The 22377-nt window shown below is 35.1% G+C and overlaps 2 protein-coding genes across 3 annotated transcripts; both read left to right on the top strand.

Moving 5' to 3' along the window:
* Window positions 1–4296: 4296 nt before the first annotated feature.
* Window positions 4297–8876, top strand: LOC115962769 (2-alkenal reductase (NADP(+)-dependent)-like). 2 transcript variants are annotated; one of them, XM_031081642.1, is made up of 7 exons: window positions 4297–4424; window positions 5176–5251; window positions 6366–6565; window positions 6757–6934; window positions 7277–7443; window positions 7959–8041; window positions 8313–8876. In XM_031081642.1, exons 2-7 carry the CDS (start codon window positions 5218–5220, stop codon window positions 8689–8691), a joined length of 1041 nt encoding a protein of 346 aa, XP_030937502.1. In that variant the 5' UTR covers window positions 4297–4424; window positions 5176–5217; the 3' UTR covers window positions 8692–8876. The 2 variants fall into 2 exon arrangements, with proteins under 2 accessions (XP_030937502.1, XP_030937503.1); XM_031081643.1 differs by lacking the exon at window positions 4297–4424 and adding an exon at window positions 4503–4797.
* A 5645-nt stretch (window positions 8877–14521) lies between these two features.
* On the top strand, window positions 14522–16096 carry LOC115965271. Its single transcript, XM_031084442.1, has 2 exons — window positions 14522–15918; window positions 16006–16096. Exons 1-2 carry the CDS (start codon window positions 14522–14524, stop codon window positions 16094–16096), a joined length of 1488 nt encoding a protein of 495 aa, XP_030940302.1.
* The last annotated feature ends 6281 nt before the right edge of the window (window positions 16097–22377 follow it).

Below are 22377 nucleotides of genomic sequence, written 5' to 3'. Positions count from 1 at the left end.
GAATGTGGCGAATGTGGCCTTGGAACTTGGTTCCAACTCCAGTAGGAATACTCGGTAGTGATGTTTCCTGGGAACTGCTAAGCATGCTATGGTGTGTTCGAACGTTAGTCTTTCTTCATTATTCGAGAACGTTTTGCCGATCGAGCAATGGTCAGGTGATGAAACTTGAGCTTGTAGTTTGTGAGGGTTAAGTAGAAAGAGATTGGAGATGTGGGCCATACTGTTGGGCCTGAATCCAAGGCCCAATTGGATCTAGGTACCTCAGTGCCGTACAATAGCCATTGCCTCAATCTATGTGTGTGTGTTTCGATATGTTTTTTTTTTTTTCTAAAATGGTTGTGTAATAGTGGTGAAAGACTGAAATTTGTGAACAGAGGTCCTATTTGTAGTACACATATTCTTAATGTTTTATTCCGTAAGTACATTTTTTAGTTAACAATAAATGTTTATGTTATTGTGTCACATAATTATGAGTCATTGCCTCATTGGTGGTTTGAAAGAAATTTTTTTTTTTGAAAAACGCCATTGATGATGGTTGGCGCTATACTTTTTGTGATATTTTAGTGTTTAGACGACATTGTTTAACAAGTCTACAAAGAGTGCTATAATTCGCAGGTTTTTTTTTTAATCTTTATTATTATTATTATTATTATTATTATTATTATTATTATTATTTATTTATTTTTTTTTTTTAAGCCGGAACCAACCAATTTTCATTAATTTAGAGAACTAGCATCCAAATACAAGGCATCCACCATAGGTGGAGGATCCTTCTCCAACCAAACAATGTCATCATCAATTAATCTAGTGAATCTAGCCAAAGCATGAGCAACACTATTAGAATTGTGCCTAACACAATTAGTCGAAATGGATCTAAAGCCTGTAGCCAAGCACCAAATATCCTCATAAATTAATCCAAGCCGTGAAAGATTCGGTTGAGCCTGGGAAACTGTTTGCATCATCAACGCACTGTAACCTTTCAAAATTATCTCCATGAAGCCAGGGTCTATTGCAAACTTGAGGGCTTTACGACATGCCATCACTTCCACCTCTTCACTATCCCTTACAGCATCGCCCTTCACAGCAAGAGCAACCATTACTTCGCCCTTTTCATTCCTAATCACAGCCCCATATCCCGAAGCAGCTCCCTCATCAAAGCAAGTGCCATCAAAATTCTGTTTGAATAAATTTCCCTGTGAAGGCTGCCATGTCTATTGCAGTGTAGACTAAATTAGAGCTGGCACACTCAACTGATCTTGTGCTTCTGTATACTCCCTCAAATAATCCAATGCTTACTAAGACGACCTTGAAGGATGCTAGAATACACCCCCGTGCATGGCTATATTGCACTGATTCCATATCTGCCAACAAGTGACCCAAAACAGATCTCATTCCTCCCCTGAAAGCTTTGGCATTAAACCTGTAACCAGCTGCAGAAAATCAAACTGTACAGTACCTGATTTTGAAGTCGACTTAAACTCCCAACCCAAACATCCTATGCTGCCCCATAGCCCCACAGCACATGCAAAATTTATTCAACCTCATTCTGACAGAAACAGCACCGTGCCTCCTCCACTACTCTTCTGAGGGCTAGATTTTCTTGTGTAGGCAAAATGTTAAGACATGCACGCCATGAAAATTTTTTAATCTTGTTAGGAACGTTGGCCTTCCAAATACGTGACTAGAGTGCCCATTCATTCTTTGCATCGATGTCTCCCCAAAGTTGCTCTCTTCCATCCGTAGCTGCTTTGCCACATAATATCCGAACTTCGTTGTATAATTGCCCTTCTTTGAACAAGACCACACCCTCACATCTTGCACCACCCGCCTGCTTAAAGGAACTTGGAGAATAGTTTCTGCATCAAATGGATGGAACATAGTAGTGATACGTTCTTTGTCCCATTGGTGATTCGGCCAATCAATTAAATCTGAGACCCTCCACTCCCAAATCTCCTCCTTCGGTTGAAAAAGAATTTTTTTTGTTGGTTGATTAGGCAGCCAACAATCCTTTAAAACCTGAATGGAAGCCCCATTACCCACTCTCTAATAACATCCTTTCTTCAAAAGTGGTTGAGCCGTTATCAAACTCTTCCATATATAGAAACTATATTGACAATCCTTCACCTTAAGGAAATCACACCTCGAAAAATATTTTGCTTTGAAACAACTATACAAAAGAGATTATTTATCCTGCAATAACTGCCAACCTTGTTTTGCTAGCATGACTAAGTAAAGAAATAAATTATTATAATATGTTAAATGTGATGTGTTCCAAGTTCCACTTCCAATAATAGTAATATGTTAGTAGAATTGAGTTATATTAAATACCGATATCCTTAAGATATTTGTTATTTAAAAAAAGTTTTGAATCATGATTTGTACACATGGTGCAAAATTAGATTTAATGATTAAAACTTATAGTGAATTCTAATTGCGTTTTGACTTTAATATAATATATATTATACAATTAACACGAATTTTGACATATGTATTAAGAATGTAGATAACATGCAATCCAATACAGATATTCAAAATATTAATTTAATAATTATTGCATATTATAACAATAGTTATAGTTATATGAGATATAACATGATGATGACTCAATTAAAAAAAAAAAAAAAAAAAATTATCCAAATGACTACCTTTTTTAATTGTCTTTTTTCCTTTTCAAATTTGGGCATGGAAGCTATTCCTTCCATTGCTGGTGCGGAGTTTGAGAAGAATAGAGACATTCTAATAGGCTTGTAGTTTAACTAGTTCATAGCTCTAAGTATTTCCAATAGACACATTTATCATTCTTTGGTCAAAAAATAGAGACATTCATGGGCCAAAATGGCCAAATACTACTGTTTTTGAAAATATTCGACAATCTACCACTGTTTTTAAAATATGTGAGGATCTACCAATAATTGAGAACTTGAATTTGGGTAGGTAACTCGAGTTCCATAAAAAACAACACGGCAAATTTGAAAGCTATTTTTTCCAAGAACTCGAGTTTTGCAAATTCAATTTTTAAAAATGTGATAAATTGCTAAATATTTTACAAACAATGGTAAATCAATACATATTTTTCCAAACAATGATATATGACCATTTTGACCGACATTCATGCTTTAAATCCTCAAAGCTTCGGCCTTAATTATGGAATCATAAAAATAAAAACGCACATGTGAATGAGTCTCACATTTATTGTTGGGAAGAGGATTAAACATCGATGACTTTGATCCTCTGGATATGCTCAATAATTGCCTGAAGATTGCATATATGATGAGGTAAGATCTGACGGGTTTGAACAAATTATTAGTGGCACTGGCGGCTGTGCCAATCGTTTTTTGCCAAAGTTGGTTGTAACAATCAATATTCAATACAATGTTATCATTTCCTGGTATTGGTCGGCAAAAAGAAAATGAGCTAATGGCGTTTTCGTAAATGTCTTGTTATTGAAAATATTATTTGATCATTGTTGAACTATCGATAAGAGAAGGCTCTTCCAAAATAAATAAAAAATAATAATAATTAAAGGAAAGGTCTCCTTAATAAATGTCCTTAAAATATTAGTTAATTAATTATTTTAAGAAAATTTTAATATTACTTTCGTGAAAAATATTAAAAAAAAAACTATCAAATAATTCAATTATTTTTCTTTTTCCATAAAATATTTCTAAATATGGTTAATTAACAAACATCCTTAGAACATCAGCTAACATTGCCTCAAAAATCTAAGTTATTGACTTAATTTTCCACTAACCCACACAGTCAAATAAATTGCATTCTCTTTTACCAATTATTTTTTTTTTTTTTTAATGTTATATGTCCAATAATATTTTTTAAGTATAAGAATAATCATTATTACAAAGTAAAAAGAAAACAAGATAAGAAAAAATCTAAAACTAAAATATAATAGAATAATATCCATATGAGAAAGTCTATTTAGTAAGCCTAAGGCCAAAGTGCTCACAGACACAAATCACAAACCTAACCAAAAAAAAAAGGTAGTGGACCACTCAATGAAATAGATAAGAAAAAGTGGATGAAAAGAATTCAAGTTTTAAGCTATTTCTTAAATAAAAAAGACAAAAAAAGAAAAGGAAAGAAAAAAATAAACACTAAAATTTATTATTGACTCACCATCAACCAGCCCCACTACTCTTAAAATTTAGGAAAAATTACGCTTTGTAAACATGTGGTTTGAAAAAAAAAATGACACTTTGTCTACACGTGCCCTGATGTGTTAGCAAAATGTTACCCATCACTAACCATGCCATTACTCTAACACCAATTTACTCAAAAAAAAAAAAAAAAAAAAAAAAACTTCCCTGTACATGTACACTCCCCATTCCAGATTGCAATCCACTCCATCAAGATAAAAACTTAAAACTCTCAGCATCAAGAGAAGTTGGCAGCCCGATCAAAAATTGCTGGTAGATTTTTTTTTTTTAATTGCTGGCAGATTTCTACTGCAATCTTGATTTATTTTGAAGTTTTTTGAAGATTTGCAGCTTATTGCTGGCAGATTACGTTTTTGAAGTTTTTTTTTTTTTCTTGCTGGCAGATTACGTCGTTAATTTGTCTTGGTACTTGCTGGTAGATTTTTTTTTTTTTTTTTTTTTTAATTGCTGGTAGATTACTTAATGTGTAGCGTGTTAATGAAAAATAAGTTTTTTGAGAAATTGGGTCTGTGCTATACATTTTTTGCTCTGTGCTATATATTTTCACTGACTTCTCATCGGAGTTTTGATCCAATATTTGTGCTCCACCCACCACGGAGCTTCACCATCTAATTCTATATCTAAGGTGCTTTCTCATATGGCGCCTCCCTTCTCTTATTGTGTTCCTAGAATCTCTATACACTGCATACAATTCTATCATCCCACTTTGACTCGAAAGCACTTGGAAAATTTTGTTTTACTATCAAACCGTCAATTTTGAACAATTTAAAGCTTTTTTTGATAATTTGAACAATTCAATGCTATTTGGAGAGTCTTGTACAAAAAGAACATCATGTGTAGAAGTAAGAACTTCACATAAAATATTCTTATTAAACTATATATGATTGTCACTATATCTATGTTTCTTTCTTGATGAATAGTAGTCAAATTTGTAGCTCATTACAAACCTGATAACGATCACTATCTTGCCTAAAAGAAATTGTTTCTCTTTTATTATTTGCAGTGCAACAGGCTATAGAAAAAGAGAGAGTGAAAGGTTTTAGCAATGGCAGGTGATGGTGAAGAAGTGAGAAACAAACATGAAAGTTCAAAAACGTGTATAAAACACCTTTGAACGTTTAGACCCCCAAATAACAACTTAATCAATTCAAGCAATATGTCAAACAACTAGTGTGCGGAAACTTAACATATGCTATCATACGAAATTGATTAAATACTATCTAAGCCATAACAAAATAAAATTCACAGCAGATAATTTAAAGGCAAAGATAGAGGAAGGAAGATGCAAACACAAAGACAACACGCGATGTGTTATCGAAGAGGAAACCGAAGTTCTCGGCGAAAAACCTCTCCGCCGCCCTCCAAGCGGTAATCAATCCACTAGAAAATATAGTTGGGATACAAGGACAGCAATAGACCCTCCAAGCCTAATCTACCCAGTGCACCTAAGCCCTCCAAGCTTCTTGCTCCAACAAGGTTACGCCGAACCTTTTTCTTTTCTAGCTTCCCGGATTCTGCTACTAGACCGTAGCATCAACCAATGAAGATTGGTTCCTTCCTAACTGCTTCCCAGAAATCCAAACAGCAGTCTCACAATGATGATGATGGTGAGAACCTGGTTTGGTATAAAGCCTCTCAAGGATTTGACAATGGAGAGGAAGAGAGTTGAGGAATTTGAAGAGATTCTAAGGTAGAGATTGTGGGTGAAACAATCTGGTTTTTCTTTAGGGTTTCTCTCTCAAAATTCTCTCTGGAAGCTCTCTTTCAATCGTGGGTAATAGGGGTATTTATACTTGGAGTGGAGAGGAATGTGAAACGTCAGAATTCTACAAAAACAGGGGTGGCTCGCGGCTTGACCTCGCGGCTTGACTAAGTCGCGAGATCCAGTCGCGAGATAACCGTATGGCCAATTGTCCTGTTTTTTCCTGTAGTGCTCCAGCTAGCAGACTGTTCACCTTCCAGCATGCTTGGCACGTGAGGTTGCTTCTGGCGGCTTGAAGCCGCGAGTCACCCGCGAGACCCAGCCGCGACACTCTGTTTTCTTGCACACTCTTGAGCAAACTTCACTCTATCTCACTCACTACCCTTACATCAAACCCACCTAAATACAGGGTTACTAAATGCTGAATTACAAGCAAATTTGGCACGGAATAAAGCCAATTAGATGGTTGAATAAATTCAACCTTACAAAACAGGTGCTAGCTAGAGACTACATAGATGGCAATCCCAAAGAAACGGACATGTACTTTAACACAAGTAGCTTAAGCTTGAAGGTGCCAGAGGGTTCAAAAGAAGTGTTGGTGAAGAACCTTTACTTATCCTGTGATCCTTACATGCGAGGCATTAAGGTCAAAATCCCAGATCGCCTTTTTTATTCCTTTGCTCCCCATTCAGTAAGCTCATGCTCATAGCTCACTGACTCACTCTCTTTCTCTTGCATATATGCTGTATAATTCTCTTGCTTGACATGGCAATGGATACACCTTTAAATTTGCTTTTTTTAATCTAGACTTTAAAATAAAGAGAATTGTTATCATAGTTTTTACTTTCACAAATGAACCTATTCTTTTGGTGAAACATGTAGCCAATAGTTGGGTATAGAGTGGCTAAAGTTTTGGAATCTGGGCACCCGGACTTCAAGAAAGGAGATTTCGTTTGGGGGGTAACCAAATGGGAAGAATACAGCCTCATCACAATGACTGAAAGCCTCTTTAAAATCCAGCACATTGATGTGCCCCTTTCCTACTATACTGGACTTCTTGGTAAGTAATTTGCTCATCAATTGGGAAAAAAGTTTATAAGATGGATTTGATTTTCAAGAAAATTAAAGAAACAAAATAAAAAGGATTTTACTTCATAATCTTTTATATGATTGGAATATACAATTCATGGAACTCTGGATTAAAGATGAATTTGATACTTTGCAGTGTAGTTATTCATTTATACTACATAATCTATCTTGTTCATGTCACTCTTTTCTGTCCTCTACACCATCTCCTCCTCTGCATACTAGCAACTATAGATATTTTGTTTTTCTTTTTTTTTTTTTTTTAAATTTTGACATAGTAAATGCTCCATCTAATTGGATTTACTTTTGCACATAGGTATGCCTGGTATGACTGCTTATGCTGGTTTCTATGAGCTTTGCTCACCAAAGAAAGGAGAATATGTTTTTGTCTCATCAGCATTTGGTGCAGTTGGCCAACTAGTTGGGCAATTGGCCAAATTGATGGGTTGTTATGTTGCTGGAAGTGCTGGAAGCAAAGAAAAGGTACATCAACCTTAATTGGAATCTTCTTTAAAATATTTAAAGAAGAAAAGTACTAGGTATGCATTGTTCTGACAGGTGCTACCAACAATATCATTTTTATTCAATAATTCAATTAGATATTTGTGACAACAATAAAGTACACATAAGTTGATCTTCTGATTATATCATCACCTTTTACTAACATCCATTTTGAATGAATTTGAAACAATAGTATATATTTTGTTCTTAATTTGAACTGATTTTGCAGGTTTGATCTTTTTTGTTTTCCTCCTTGAATGAGTTGTTATTTATTTGTCTCTAGTTAGACATTTAAAGTATTTTAACACAAATTTGCATAATATTATGAAATCTTATTCAAATTCTCCTAGTCCTCACCCTGTTGTATAATTTTATTATTTGGACCAAAATTTTAAGCTGCTATGCATGCTTAATCTCTGTTGTAAAGCAGGGGATATAGAAACATGCTCTTTTTTAAAATGAAATTTCAACACTTGTCCTGCTTTTATCTGAACAAGGTTGATATACTAAAGAGCAAGTTTGGATTTGATGAGGCTTTCAATTATAAGGAAGAGCATGACTTGGATGCAGCTCTAAAAAGGTCAGTGGAAAATTTGCATATAAATAATCTAAAAGAAATTAATGAAGCAAAATTTTTCATTATTAGCTGTGAGGCAAAATTGCACGGCATTCACTAATTTATTCATAGTGACTGCAAATTGCAAAACATTAAAGAATAAACGTTGGTAGAAGCTAACGTTTGATAAACATCTCAACAGCAATATCCAGGCTTAATTGTTACTTACAACTGCAAGAGAAACTTTTATAAAAAACTGAGAGGCACTGACTCTTTTTTTGGGTAATGATGTTAGGTGTTTTCCTGAAGGCATTGACATTTACTTTGATAATGTCGGAGGCAAAATGCTTGATGCAGTTCTCCTTAACATGAGATTACACGGTCGCATTGCAGTAGCTGGAATGATCTCACAATACAATCTTGATCAACCTGAAGGCATAAGAAATTTATTATCTTTGGTATATAAGAGGATTCGTATAGAAGGATTTACAGTGTATGATTACTATCACCTCTTTCCCAACTTTTTAGACCTTGTGCTGCCTTACATTAGGGAAGGAAAGATAGTATATGTTGAAGACATAGCTGAAGGCCTCGAAAATGGCCCGGCAGCTCTTGTAGGCATTTTTAGTGGTCACAATGTCGGAAAGCAAGTAGTTGTAGTTGCTCGGGAGTGATCATTTTACCTCCTTTTGCATATGTATTTTACACTTTTTTTTTCCCCTTTTTTCTGTGTTAACTTATACAGCACCATATATATTGCTTCTCCCCATTACCATGGTGAAAGCCATTGCTGCTTGACAGCTATGTAACTTGGAAAGTAAATTCTGAGGGTTCAATATATTATGGGCTGTTTCAATAAGGAACGCTAGTCCATATATGTAAACATTAAGAAGATAATAGTCTAATTGGCAACTAAACAAAAAATTTTGTGACTGCAAAAATAATTATTACAGTGTTTTGGCAAGGAATTGGGTCTTGATTTGAGCCACATGCTTATAGTATGAATGTTTCTATGCGTGGTGACTAACATCAAGGGTGGTATTTGTCTATTTGTTACTATTTCTCAAATTTCAGTGTTTACATTAATTAACAAGGGCGTTATAAACCTGTGTTTCAAGGGTCATATTGAGTACAACAACCACTTTTTTTCCCAAACAACTGTGAAACATCAACATTTCTGCAGAGTCAACATAACACTAACAAAACTTTCTTTTGCTTTTGAGAAATAATAACGGAAAGCATTTTCATCCTCAAGGGGTTTAAACCTCTTTACCTTGACTGCCATAAGCTTGGTGACATTGAACATAATAAACAACTCGGTTGTGTAGAGGGATTGGATTGGTACTTGGTAGAGACTCTTTTCCCCCTACTGTGTTGATCTATATGTACTAGGAAGAATGGTACTGTACTGTAACATGTGTTTTGCCCCAACATTTCTTTACTGCTAGCTATAAGGAATAAGGGAAGATAGAGAATAAGGGAACGAAAATGAAGTCAAAGTATGCTATTTTATTCAGATGGAAATTGAATTAAATGATTTTTTTTTTTTTTTTTTTGATAAACAAATTGAATTTAATTAAATGATGATTCCACTTGGGTTCACATTTTCTAATTACTACAATTAATTAAGCTTGTTAGGTTTTAGACCCCTTAACACAATATGTTTAACCTAATATTAAGCCAAGTTGATTAACAAGTTTGTTAATTAAATCTAGGTTAAACAAATATGTGTAAAGCAAATGTAATGCAAAAAATAAAGAATACACAGATCTGATCACCCAGGAAAACCAAACCGGTAAAAAACCTGGGAAGGGTTTAACCTAACTATCCTCAAGGTAAAAAACAGATTTACTATGAAAGAATTGAAGTTTGTACAATAAGACTTAGACTACTAACATCCTATTGCCACCTCATGTAGAAAATTTACTACCACGATCACATAACAGCTCCGAGTCCATGGACTACTTCTTTCCTTGATCTGCAGCAACCACAAGTTCTCCTACTTGTGACTTTGAGACTCCACTTTGAGCAAGTCTAAACCTACATTGAATAGTAATTTTCTGCAATTACTTGACTCCAAACTTACATTAAACCAAACTTTGAGCAAGTCTAAACCTAAACTAAATGTTTTGATCATGGTTTGCCAACATATACAAAGTGAAGTTCTAATACATTAGTTCCTAAAGTCTTAAAACCTAACAAAGTTGACCCCAAAATATTGGGATTAAGGCTTTGTTTATTGTAGTTGTCCTTTGCAATTAGTTAAGGTCCTTTGCACATTTGAGTGAATTATATATAGATCCTTTCAAAACCCTTTCACCAAGTTCTAGAAGCATACAATATGATAACACAGGAGTCCTTATTTAGTTGCCTAAATCGTGGAAGTCAAAAAGGTTTAATAATCTTTCAAAAACATACAAACTGGTAACTTAAATTCAAATGAAGGTATCGAGGGGTGACTTTGAACGCAATTAAACATGGTTAAAAATTGTTTAGGGAATCAGAAAGTTCTTAAGGGATATTATTTAATACATTAGTTTTAAAATAAAAGGCTATAAATTTTCTAAACTATTCCTATTAATTTAAACTTATATAAAACATATGAAACAGGTATTGACATTGAAATAGAGGTAAAGAAAAGCCTAAGTAATGAAAGAAATTAAACATATGAAATCATTGGCTATATAAATTAGTTTGTAAGTCTAAGGTGCCTATCGACCGAAAAAATGTCTATTGAATGAAAATGTGTCTATTAATCGAAAATGTGCTTATTGAATGAAAATGTGTCTATTGACCAAAAAGGTGCCTATTGAAAAATGAAAAGTCACAATAGTTCGGTATTTTTAAATGTATACGTGGCATTAATTGATGTAGACAATGATTTCTAAACTAATTACAAACTCACCATATAATTGTGCAGGTCTTGGAATTTGTTATTAGTATAGGAAAAGAAGAAGAGATTTTTTCTTAGCCTTACTTTATGTTCAGCAATATCGTACTCTTTGTTTCCCCGTCTTATGATTGGTCAAGAAGAGCTAGTAATGGTGGTTATTGAGAAAGCAACATAGGTTTTTGATAGTTAATGATTTTTAATTTTCGATTTCATTTTAGCTTAGGCTTTGTTAACTTCTAAGAATGAACTAACAACTATAAATATAATGCTAGGATTTTATTTTTCTTGATAAGTGAGTATAATGCTAGGGTTTTAAAATGCAACTAAAAAGTTATATTTCCAGAAAATTCAGTAATTATCAATTTAGTTGTCCACCCCCCCTCCCCCCAAAAAAAACTGATTATTAGTGAATGCCCTAAAATAATATAATATTTGTAAATTTTAAAATATCAAGCAATTGCATAGTATAACTTTTTCCAGCACACTTAAGCAAGCATTAGAATTAAAAATGGAAAACAATACGATTCTAAAGCATTATGTTAGGTTGGTGAAAGGGGGGAAAAGCCTTCACAAGAAAGAGAGTTGAAGTACTTGAACTTATTGGTACATTAGTTCAAGTACTTCAAAATTCTCCCAAAAAAAAACAAGTAACAAATAATCCTACAGACATATCATGCCCAAATTTTGTGAATAAGTTGAAGAAAATGAGAAAATTATGAAGAAATGGTATTTGATGCTATAATAATTAAAAATAAATAAAAATAATAGTTGGAGAAGAGAAAAAAGTAGTAATTCTATTAAACACGGACATACTATTGGCTTTCTATGGCATCACACAAATTTCAGATGCTACCAGTTTGATAGGCCAAAAAAATGTATTGACCCCTTTAGTAAATTAATCAATTAATTATCCAAGTGAATTAATTAGATTCAATTACATGCAATAAGTGTGGTAGCACAAAAAAATCACCAACTAAGCTAAATGCAGCGGAAAATAAATTTGACTTAGGTGATTTGTTTATGAATAGGGAAAAACACCAAGGCAAAACCCCACCGAGTGAATTTAAGGTCACCACTCTCGAGAATCCACTATTATCAAAACAAGCGGTTATAAGTAAAAAGAATCCTAGTACTTAATACCAACCTACAGTTGAACCCTTACCCCAATACCCAATTGGACTTGTGATGTAGCGGCAATCTCTCCATTCAATGCACGAATCCCAATATGTGACTTTCTAATAATGCACGAATCTCAGTACGTGGTTAACACACCAACTTGAGAAAGATGTTGGCTGCAAAGTTCTTCTGTTCATCCAACAATGAAGATTAGGATGCTCCTTGGTCACAAAACCCTTGGCGCAAAGATGCGATAGCTTCTAGAAAGAATATGATGAACTAGGGAAATTTTGTCTCTGATCACAATATGCATGTAACAACAATTGCAACAACCTTTGCATCACTTGAGACGGCCTTTAAAATAATCTTTATATATGTCTAGGGTTGTGAGAAAAGAAACCCTACACAAATACTCATGGATATGCGTGAAATTAGATCTGGAAATTCTAATTTCATAATTCTCGACAGGTTTAGCTTCTGTCGAGCTTCAACATTAAATCTCGATAAAATAGATTCTGTTGAGATATTTGTTAAGCTTTAATGAACAACACTTCTTCACTTGTTTCTTGGTTAGACTTGCATGGCTTCAATACTAAACTTGAACACTTGTTTCTTGAAATACTAAACCCATCCTAGATCTACCCAATTACAAGTAAAGTGCGTTTTGTCAAAAGATTAGCCAATTACATAAAAATATCCCTAACATAGTTGAATGATCTAGCTATCAATTTGTAATGGACACTCTTGGACCTCTAGGGGACATTTCCTTCAGCACATCCTTCCTTTTAGGTAAAATGAAAAATTTGTAGATCCCAAAATGCGTAAGGCAATCTGTAGGAGTAGATGGATCAGTTCTGCAATCATAAGTACTATATGCAGCTCTTGAAGAAAATTGCCAGTCTTCTACAAGAGCAGATCATTAGGGCCATCAGTAACATATAAAAGTACTTTTAATTGCTAAACAAAATTTTAACAACAATAAACAAAGTTTTATACAATACAATGGCGATTCTGAATAACCATCTCTATGAAAACAATGCAACAGCTCACATACCCAGCAGCCATAAAAGACTTAGGAGATCATCATTTTATATGTAATTGTGAAACCACAATTCAGTGATTTGACTGCACTCAACATAACTCTATTCATTGTAGATATGCATATTGGCTACAGACACTGTGACTCTACAAATATATATAAACTAAATTTGGTTTTGTAAATCACCATTTATGAAGTAAATTATGTATAAATATCCAAAATGGTAGTAGAAAGCAAACCTGAAGTGCCTTGGTCACAATTGTCATCAACTGAATTATTTTCCCAAATGCAAACTTCTTGCTAGCTTCCTGAGTTAGTCTTCGTCTTCGAAATCAGAGCAATCTGGCCACCTTCAAAAGGTAAAAACCATATATGGATATATTAGAACCATCAATACCTTCAGTGTTGTTTGAAAATTTAATTTACCTGTAGGACTGGGAATTGCATAACTTCATGGCCCACCAAGTAAAACTGACCCCCAACCCAAACATGAAATGAAAAATCAACAAAAACTTCACCTACCCAATTTCTCATTATTGTGCAACTAAACTCCATTTTTCCACAATAGTTCACCCTCATAAACAGAGCAATTATGACCCAGTACAAATCAAAAAAATCTACTATTATGTATTAGACAGCCCTAAGCAAAAGAACTTATCCATATATAAACTCTTATCATACAATAATGTGAAGGTTACAAGAAATACAGAGAGAGAATTATGTGGACATAAAGCAAGTTCTAATAATGCTAAATCCAACATTAAAAATTTCCCAATGTTGAGAATATTTCAATATTGAAAAAAATTAAAGAAAGAAAATAGCTTAGCAAATAGAAATTTACATAATGGTAACAGAGTCAACTATTTCAACCATTGGAATGTGGTCAACCTAAATTGTACTGTAAAGAAAGCAAATCAAGATCAGTTGCAGAGTGTCAAAATGCTACACAGTGAGCAAAGTTAGTTCTATATGACATGTAGCTTTGTATTATTGTATATAGTTTTAGTACTTGGCATGTAATCAGCACGTGACAGCATGACAGGTTGTTAGCTCTGTTAGTTAGTTTTGGAGGGTAATTAGTTAGTTAGTTAGTTCTTTTAGTTCCCTCTTTTCCCTATACCCGTGTGTATATATAGAGCACTGTAACCATCGTTTTATTCAATTCAATATACAGAGAATTCATCAATTTCATATTCTTCTCTGTTTTCTAATATGGTATCAAAGCAACTAGCACAGTTTCACTGATTTCCTAGCTTTTCTTTTCTTTCCAAATCAAAATTTCTCGAGAAAACTTTCCCCTTCCTCTTCGATTCTGAGAAATCGTTTCTCGTTTCTTTGATTTTGAGACGTTTTCTTGTTTTCTTCAATTCTAAGCAATTGTTTCTTGCTTCCGCCTAATTTCTTCATTTCAATTTCTTCTTCTTCAAAAGTTAGGGCTTTCTTCATCAGAGTCTTAATGGCTTCCTCTGGTCAAGCTTCTACAGGCATCACCATTGATGAATCGCATCCTTTCTTTCTCCATCATGTTGAGAATCCTGGTGTGATATTAGTTTCAGAACCATTGACTGGGGGTGAGAACTATCCTACATGGGCACGATCTATGGAGAGAGCTTTCAGGATCAAGAGCAAATTCTGGTTGATTGATGGATTAGTTTCTCTTACTTCAGCTATGGAGAAAGTTCCTATCTTGGTTCAAAGCTGGGCACGATGCAATGATATTGTGGTTTCCTGGATCATCAATTGTGTTTCTCCCAGGATTGCCACAAGCATGGTGTATCGTAAAACTGCTAAGGAAGTTTGGAATAAGCTTCAGAGCATGTTTTCCCAGGGTAATGGACCTAGGGTCTATCAATTGCAGAAGGATTTAGCAAGTTTTTCTCAAGGTGAGCTCTCTATGATTGAGTATTTCACCAATCTTTCAATTCTGTGGGATGAATTACAGAATTATGAACCACTTCCTATCTTTTCTTGTGAGAAGTGTGTGTGTAATGTGAATGAGAAGATCTCTAAAATTCATCACAAAGAAGTTGTTATGCAGTTTTTGATGGGTCTCAATGATTCTTTCTCTCACGTTCGAGGACAGATTTTGTTGATGGATCCTATTCCATCTGTTGAGAAAGTGTTCTCTTTATTGATTCTAGATGAGAAGCAAAGATCAGTTGGGCAAGGCAGCAACAATGGTCCTTTTGTGGAGTCTACTGCTCTTGCAGCTAAGGGTACTAGCATTGGTTCCAAGAACACCAAGAGTAAAGGCAAGGAAAGGCCTATCTGTAGTCACTATGGTTTGCAAGGTCACACTGTGGAGAAGTGTTACAAACTCCATGAATATCCTCTTGGTTACAAAGCCAAAGGCAAAGCTTCTTTGGTTAATCAATTCTCTGCTCACTTTGATTCTCAAGATTCACTTCTTCATGCACAACCACAGACTCAATTTCCTTTCACTTCAAATCAATATCAAAAGATTCTTGCTATGATTGGGGCTTTACCTCAAGAATCTCAGAATTCAGTTGCTATGGTTAACAATGTTTCTTTTGATTCTCAAGCCACTACACCTTTGTCAGGTATTGACATTTTGCCTCATGATGTGTTTGATTCCAAGCATTCAATTTTTTCTGCTAAGGTCATAAATAGGACAGCTTTTGAGAGTCATGTTTGGGTCATTGACACTGGTGCTTCAGACCATATAGTTTGTTCAGTTTCAATGTTGGCCTCAATCACTTCTATCTCTCATTGTGTTGTTAAATTTCCAAATGGTGAGTCTGCTACTGTCACACATGTTGGTACAATACAACTTTCTGCTCAATTTACTCTTCACAATGTTCTTTGTGTTCCTAGTTTTACTTTTAACCTTCTGTATGTCAACAAACTCACAAAACACCTTCCTTTTTGTCTTGTTTTTCTATCTCAATTCTATTTCATTCAGGACCTTACCTGCTGCAGGATGATTAGAGTGGGTGAGATGCATCATGGTCTGTATTTGTTGCAGAGAAAGCTGAGTTCTTCTTCATCCAAGCACCCTTCATTGTCTTAGTATTTGTCTCCTATCAAATCTATTCCTATTGCCAATTCTGTTGTTGATATGTCAAAGTTGTGGCATTCTAGGTTAGGCCATCACTCTTTTAATAATCTGTTACCCATTAAAGATGCTTTACCTTCTTTTTCACAATCTTGTGATGACATTTGTACTGTTTGCCCCTTGGCTAGACAGAAAAGATTACCATTTCCTACTCATAATGAAATTTCCAAGTTTCCTTTTGATCTTATTCATATTGATGTATGGGGTCCCTATTCTGTTGTTACTCATGATGGTTATAGATATTTTTTAACCATTGTTGATGATGCCACTCGTTCTACTTGGGTATTTCTTCTAAAATCTAAATCTAATGTCATACCAATCCTTCTTTCTTTTCATGTAATGGTTAAGACTCAGTTTAATGCTTTTATCAAGATCATAAGATCAGACAATGCCCCTAAATTTAATATGCCTGATTTCTTTTCTGCTCATGGAATTTTGCATCAAAGGAGTTGTGCTTATACTCCAGAACAAAATTCTGTTGTGGAGAGAAAGCATCAACGTATACTTTCAATTGCTAGAGCTTTAAAGATTCAGTCTAATTTGCCTATATCATATTGGGGTGAATGCATTTTAACTGCAGTTTTCTTAATCAATAGGCTTCCCTCTTCTGTTTTACATAATAAAACCCCCTTTGAGCTTCTCTATCACAAACCTCCATCTTACTCTTTTCTTAGGTCTTTTGGCTGTTTGTGCTTTGCTTCAACCATTGCTGCCCATAGATCCAAGTTTGATCCTAGAGCTAGAGAATTTTTTTTTATTGGTTACCCTTATAACATCAAAGGGTATAAACTTCTAGATTTGAAGTCTAGATGCATTTTCATCTCTAGAGATGTCATTTTTCATGAGTTTACTTTTCCTTTCTTTTCTAAATCTTCTTCTCTTTCTATTCCATCTCAGTCTCCTCCTACCACTAATCCTTTCTTTTTTGAGCCTTGTGTTAGGTTCTAAAGTTTAGGATTTTATGTATTTAGAACTCTAATTTTTATTGTTTGCAAACCATGATCAAAACATTGTGTTTAGAAGTGTTTAAAGCTAGCTCAAAGTTGTATGTCAATGTAAAGTTGGAATCGAGTTTAAAGTAGGAAGCACTGTGGCTTTCGGCCTGGCTCGATCGATCGAAGCTTAGGCTCGACCGATCGAAGCTCGGGCAGATCGCTTTTCTGTAGAATTTTCCAACTCAGCCCAATTTGTTTTAAAACGTTTTTAGGGTTTCTTATTTGTCCTAAGTATAAAAGGCAAACCCTAGCCACGTTTTAGTGTTGCTCATATTGCGGTTTGTGTACTCTTGTGAGATCTAGAGGAGCTTTCCTTTACACAAACTTAGGGTTTTCAAGGAGGAGATATTTTCTACACCTTGATGATCAATTCAGTTGCTGCCATTAAAGCTTAAAGAATACACAAGCAGGGGTGCTTGTAGCTGGTGGGAATCCAAGAAAGAAGGAGTCCGTGGATTCGGAGCTTGCACGTGGTCGTGTCAGTAAGTTCTACTGGTTAGTAGCATTAGGAAGTCAAGCGGGGGTGCTTGTAAGTCCTTTTGTATGAACTTCGATTCTTTCAAGAGAGTGGATTCAAGTTTACCTTGAGGATAGCTAGGTCAAATCCTCCCCAGGTTTTTACCTGTTTGGTTTCTTAGGTGATCATATCTTGTGTTATTTATTTTCCGCTGCTTTCCATGATTTGATCTTTATTATTGTGATAACCTAGACTTGTTTAATTAGACTAAATAACAACTTGGCTAATTACCTAGGGTTAATCAATTGTTTAAGGGGTCTAAAAACTGTCAAGCGGTATCAAAGTGGGTAGCTCTTTTAGTGTTAATCCTTTGATCACTGAGCTGATCCTTGACCCCTGTTGTCATGGAACACGGACACTCTCTAGTTATTCCTCCTCACTTTGATGGGAATAATTATGCTTACTGGAAAGTAAGGATGAAAACTTTCCTGAAATCTATTGATGAGAGGGTGTGAAACTCCGTTGAATACGGATGGGAGAAGCCCACTACTCCTGTTAGTGAGTGGGAAATTTCTTAGAAAGAAGCAGCTTCGTTTAATAGCAAGGCTATGAATGCAATTTTTAACGCTGTTTCTATGGAGGAATTTAAGAGAATCTCGAATGTTGAGATCGCTCATACTGCTTGGAATATTCTCCAGACTGTGCATGAAGGCACAAAGGCTGTCAAAATAAATAAATTACAGCAATTGACTTCTAAATTTGAAAGCATTAGGATGTCTGATGATGAATCTTTTGATGAATTCTATGCTAAACTGAATGATATTGTTAATTCTGCTTTTAACTTGGGTGAAATCTCTGATCAACCTAAAATTGTTAGGAAGATTCTTAGATCTTTGACTGAAGACTTTAGACCCAAGGTGACTGCCATTACTGAAAGTAAGGATGTGGACTCCATCCTTGTTGATGAGCTTGTAGGATCTCTTCAATCCTATGAGTTAGATCTACCCAAAACTACCAAATCCAAATCAATGGCTCTTAAGTCAGTTGATGATGTTGATAGTGGTGGATTTGATGATGAGCTCTCTGCTACAGAGATTGCCTATCTTGCCAAGAACTTTAGAAACTTTCTTAGGAATAACAATAGAAAGGCAAGAGGCACAAACACTGCTAAACCTAGAAATTTTAGGAAGCATGATCCCACTAAGGTTAATAACAATGATAAACCTAGAGAAAGAGTAGGTCAATCTTCCAATAATTCTTTGGGCTCTCAATGTTTTGGATGTCAAGGATATGGACACATGAAATCTGAATGTCCAACCTATTTGAAGTCTATGGGTAAGGTTATGGCTGTAACCCTTAGTGATGGTGAAGTTTCTGATCATGAGTCTGATTGTGATGAGGATGGAAATTTCATTGCTTTCACTGCTACTGCTGTAGTTGATGAGAGCATATCTGTTGAAGAGAACCCTTCTGATGGGGAACTCTCTGAAGATGCAGATCTTCAAGAGGCCTATAACAAACTTTGCAAAGTTGCTACAAAGGATGCTATGAATGTTGAACTTGGCCTAAAGAAAATTGAATCTCTTGATCTTGAAAAGAAAAATTTGCTTGTTAAATTGTTTGATGCTAATGACCTTTTGAACAATGTGAAAACTGAAAACATGCTTTTGCTTGATAAAGTTAAATCTTTGGAACTTGATTTATCTGTTGCTAGATCTGCTAGTTCTAAACTTGATCAAATGCTGAGTGTTCAAAAATCATCTTCTGACAAAACTGGTTTAGGTTATGTTGATAGTATCTGTGTGTCCGCTCCCCATTCCACTAAGTTTGTTCCTTCATCTTCTTCTTCTGAACCTTCAGTGAGTGAGATAGTGAGTGAGACTGTCAAACCCTCTGTGAGTGAGGTTGCTAAACCGTTAGAAGGTTCATCATCTAGGAAGATTAGGGTTGATCTGAAAGAATCTAAGCCTAAGAAGCCTACCCTATCTAAGGACAAGACACATGATAAACCTGCATGGGTTTGTCACTTTTGTGGAAAGACTGGACACATACGTCCAAATTGCTACAAGCTGCAAGCTGCAAAGAGAGCAAACAAACCAAAAGTACCTGTGCCTCAAGCACTTGATCCTATGGTACTTATTGGTGATTTGGTAAAGGCTTTAAACCTTTATTCCAATCCTGGAGTTGCTAATCATTCTCAAGTGAATAAGAACTCCAATGCTCGTGGTGCATCTAAAAAGTTTTGGATGCAAAAGACTCGACCTAACTGAGTCTTTCTGACATGGTCCTTGTGCTTCGTTGCTCTACCCTTTGTGACCATTGTTCTTTGGTTTTGTTTTTTTGTCTCTAGGATTTGCATAGCATAACATTCATGCATTTCATTCTAGGTGTTTTTTATTTTTATTAAAAAAAAAAAAAAGGGAAAAGGAAGCACATTTTGTTTTTCACTATTCTTCTTGGTTTTTGAGAACAAGGTTGGTCAATTTATTTTCACATAACATATCTTTTGTACCTTGTTTAGCTTTGATGAGCTTATTTATTGCACTCTACTAGTTGAAGATTTGTAGTGCATGTTGTGTGGGAAAGATGTATATGGTTTTTGATTACTATGTCTTAATCTTGAAGTCACATGTTTTTAAATGTTGGACTTGAACTTTTAGAGAAAGGCATAAATAACCATCTCACCACTGTTCACTAGCCAATCATGAACACCTTAGTGCATATCGTAAGATTTTGTGCTCGAGAAAGTGTAGCACATGCACAAAAAGAGCATAAGGTGAAGCCTCGGTAAAAGTGCTTAATTCTTAAAATCTAATTGGTGTGTACTATTAGGCTTGATGCCAAACTCACATAATTTAAAATTGGAATGTATATTATGAGGCATAAATACAAGAAACTTACATGATTGCAAGCTTATGATCTAGGAGATGTGGGAGTTATATGATGTAACTCTTTAGGTGATAGTCTCTTTTAAATTCTTTGTGATGAATTTTGTAGACTTTGTGATTGATTGCTATTCACATATCACCTCACATGTATCTCAAGTCTTTACTAGTCGCACACACTACACGAGTTACTCTTTGCTAAACATTGTACATGTTATTGTGTGTGTTTATGGTCTGACCAACCAAGTTTTTGCAATCACTTTGAATTACGTGCAAACTAAATTTGTTGCTTGAAAATTTGTGGAGAATGCAAAATTTTGTTTTTGGGAATTTTGGGCTTAAAATTCTTGATTGGAAAATCATATCATCTCATACTCATGCATTTTTGTACTTAAATCTTAATGCTTTGAGTTAAATCAACTTGTTTTTCAAAAATTGTGTTTTTCCTCAAAAATATGGTGAGCCTCTGCCTGATTCGATCGGTCCATTCTGTTTTTCGACCGATCGAAATTTTTAAAACTTTTAAACATTTGAGAGAGGGAGTCTCTATCTGTTTCGACTGGTCGAGGCTGATTTTCGACCGATCAAAACTCATGAATCAGGTTTTTCAAAAAGACAGAATTGGACTTTTTCAAACCTACTTTTCAAATAGTTCTTTTCTTTTTTCTCTCTCCGCGTTGGCTCTTGGCTCCACAGTCAATTTTTGTCGTTTTCCTTCAAGTTTTTTGCAAGTTTTTTGTCCTTAAAAGCCGGTAAGTCCCTTTTGCCCTTCTTTTTCAAGTTTATTTCTTGTTTTCATGCATTATCATGGGTATTTTCAGCATCTTCAAAATTATTGGGGTTTTGATGATTCAAGCCTATTCTTGTGTAATTGATCAATGGGTTTTTGTGCCATGATGTTATATTGATGTTCCCTATAGTTTAATTTGATCAATTTTGTGGTTTTTGAAAAATTGGAAATTCTAGGGTTTTAAATTTGATCCGAATTGGGGATTTTGTCAAATTGGCTTAAATTGATGAAATTGGCTTATCCAATTGATGTATTTGGTCATTATTTTTGTTATTATATCATGTGTAATAATCAATTCGTCAATATTTTTTTAAATTGATCAAGTGGTTTCTATATTTTGGGGTTTTTGTGTTAAAAATCTTAATGTGCAAGCCAATTTTGTAATTTGAACCTTTTTGACTTAATTCACTGCATTAGAACATACATCATGACATTTAAACTTGTTTATGCATCATATAGATTTTGATTCTATATTTTGTTTTTGTGCTAACTTGCAGTCTGCCCTTGGTTTTGATCTTGGTTTTGGTTTGTGATTTTTTGTTCTTTCGCTCTGTGTTTTGATCCTTATCTTTGCACCATGCCTAGGAAAACTAGAGCTCATAGGACCACTTCCACTTCCTCTGAGTCTCCGCCTAGAGTTGAGCTGTTTAAGAATGATAAGTGTAGAGAAGCCTATGACACCTTGAACTGTAGGCGTAAGATCTGGTCTGAGCGAGCTGTTGTGTTAGATGCGCTTGATCCGGCCATTAGGGCCAACTTTGAGTCTAGGGGTTGGTTGCCTCTCGTAGAGATAGATCATCCGCCCCTGACCGCCCTGATTAGAGAGTTCTACTCGAACCTCTCTTGTCACATCTATGATTCCAACACCCTAGTTAGGAGTTGGATATGAGGTGTAGAGTTCACCATTACCCCTCGGGTAGTGGCTGAGGCTCTTGGGGTGCCGGTTGTTCGGGATGCTGACTATCCCTATGATGAGTCACCCTCTTTAGACGTTGTCATGTCTTGCATCACTGGGTCATCTATCCAGTGGGGTTCTGATCCTCGGATCACGTCCGCTGAGCTTATCGAGACGGCCTATCTCTTCTTTAGGATTGCGTGTCATTCCTTGT

Source organism: Quercus lobata, chromosome 10 (assembly GCF_001633185.2).
Source record: "Quercus lobata isolate SW786 chromosome 10, ValleyOak3.0 Primary Assembly, whole genome shotgun sequence".
NCBI lineage: Eukaryota > Viridiplantae > Streptophyta > Magnoliopsida > Fagales > Fagaceae > Quercus > Quercus lobata.
The sequence above is the reverse complement of the archived record's forward strand: the minus strand, read 5'-3'. Positions and strand labels throughout refer to the sequence as shown.

Coding starts and splice junctions, on each gene's coding strand:
- LOC115962769 (XM_031081642.1), top strand. CDS start 5,218: ATGGCAGGTGATGGTGAAGAAGTGAGAAACAAAC. Junction 7,444..7,958: donor GTGCTGGAAGCAAAGAAAAG/GTACATCAACCT, acceptor TATCTGAACAAG/GTTGATATACTAAAGAGCAA. Junction 8,042..8,312: donor TTGGATGCAGCTCTAAAAAG/GTCAGTGGAAAA, acceptor TAATGATGTTAG/GTGTTTTCCTGAAGGCATTG.
- LOC115965271 (XM_031084442.1), top strand. CDS start 14,522: ATGGCTTCCTCTGGTCAAGCTTCTACAGGCATCACCATTGATGAATCG. Junction 15,919..16,005: donor AGTTTTACTTTTAACCTTCT/GTATGTCAACAA, acceptor TACCTGCTGCAG/GATGATTAGAGTGGGTGAGA.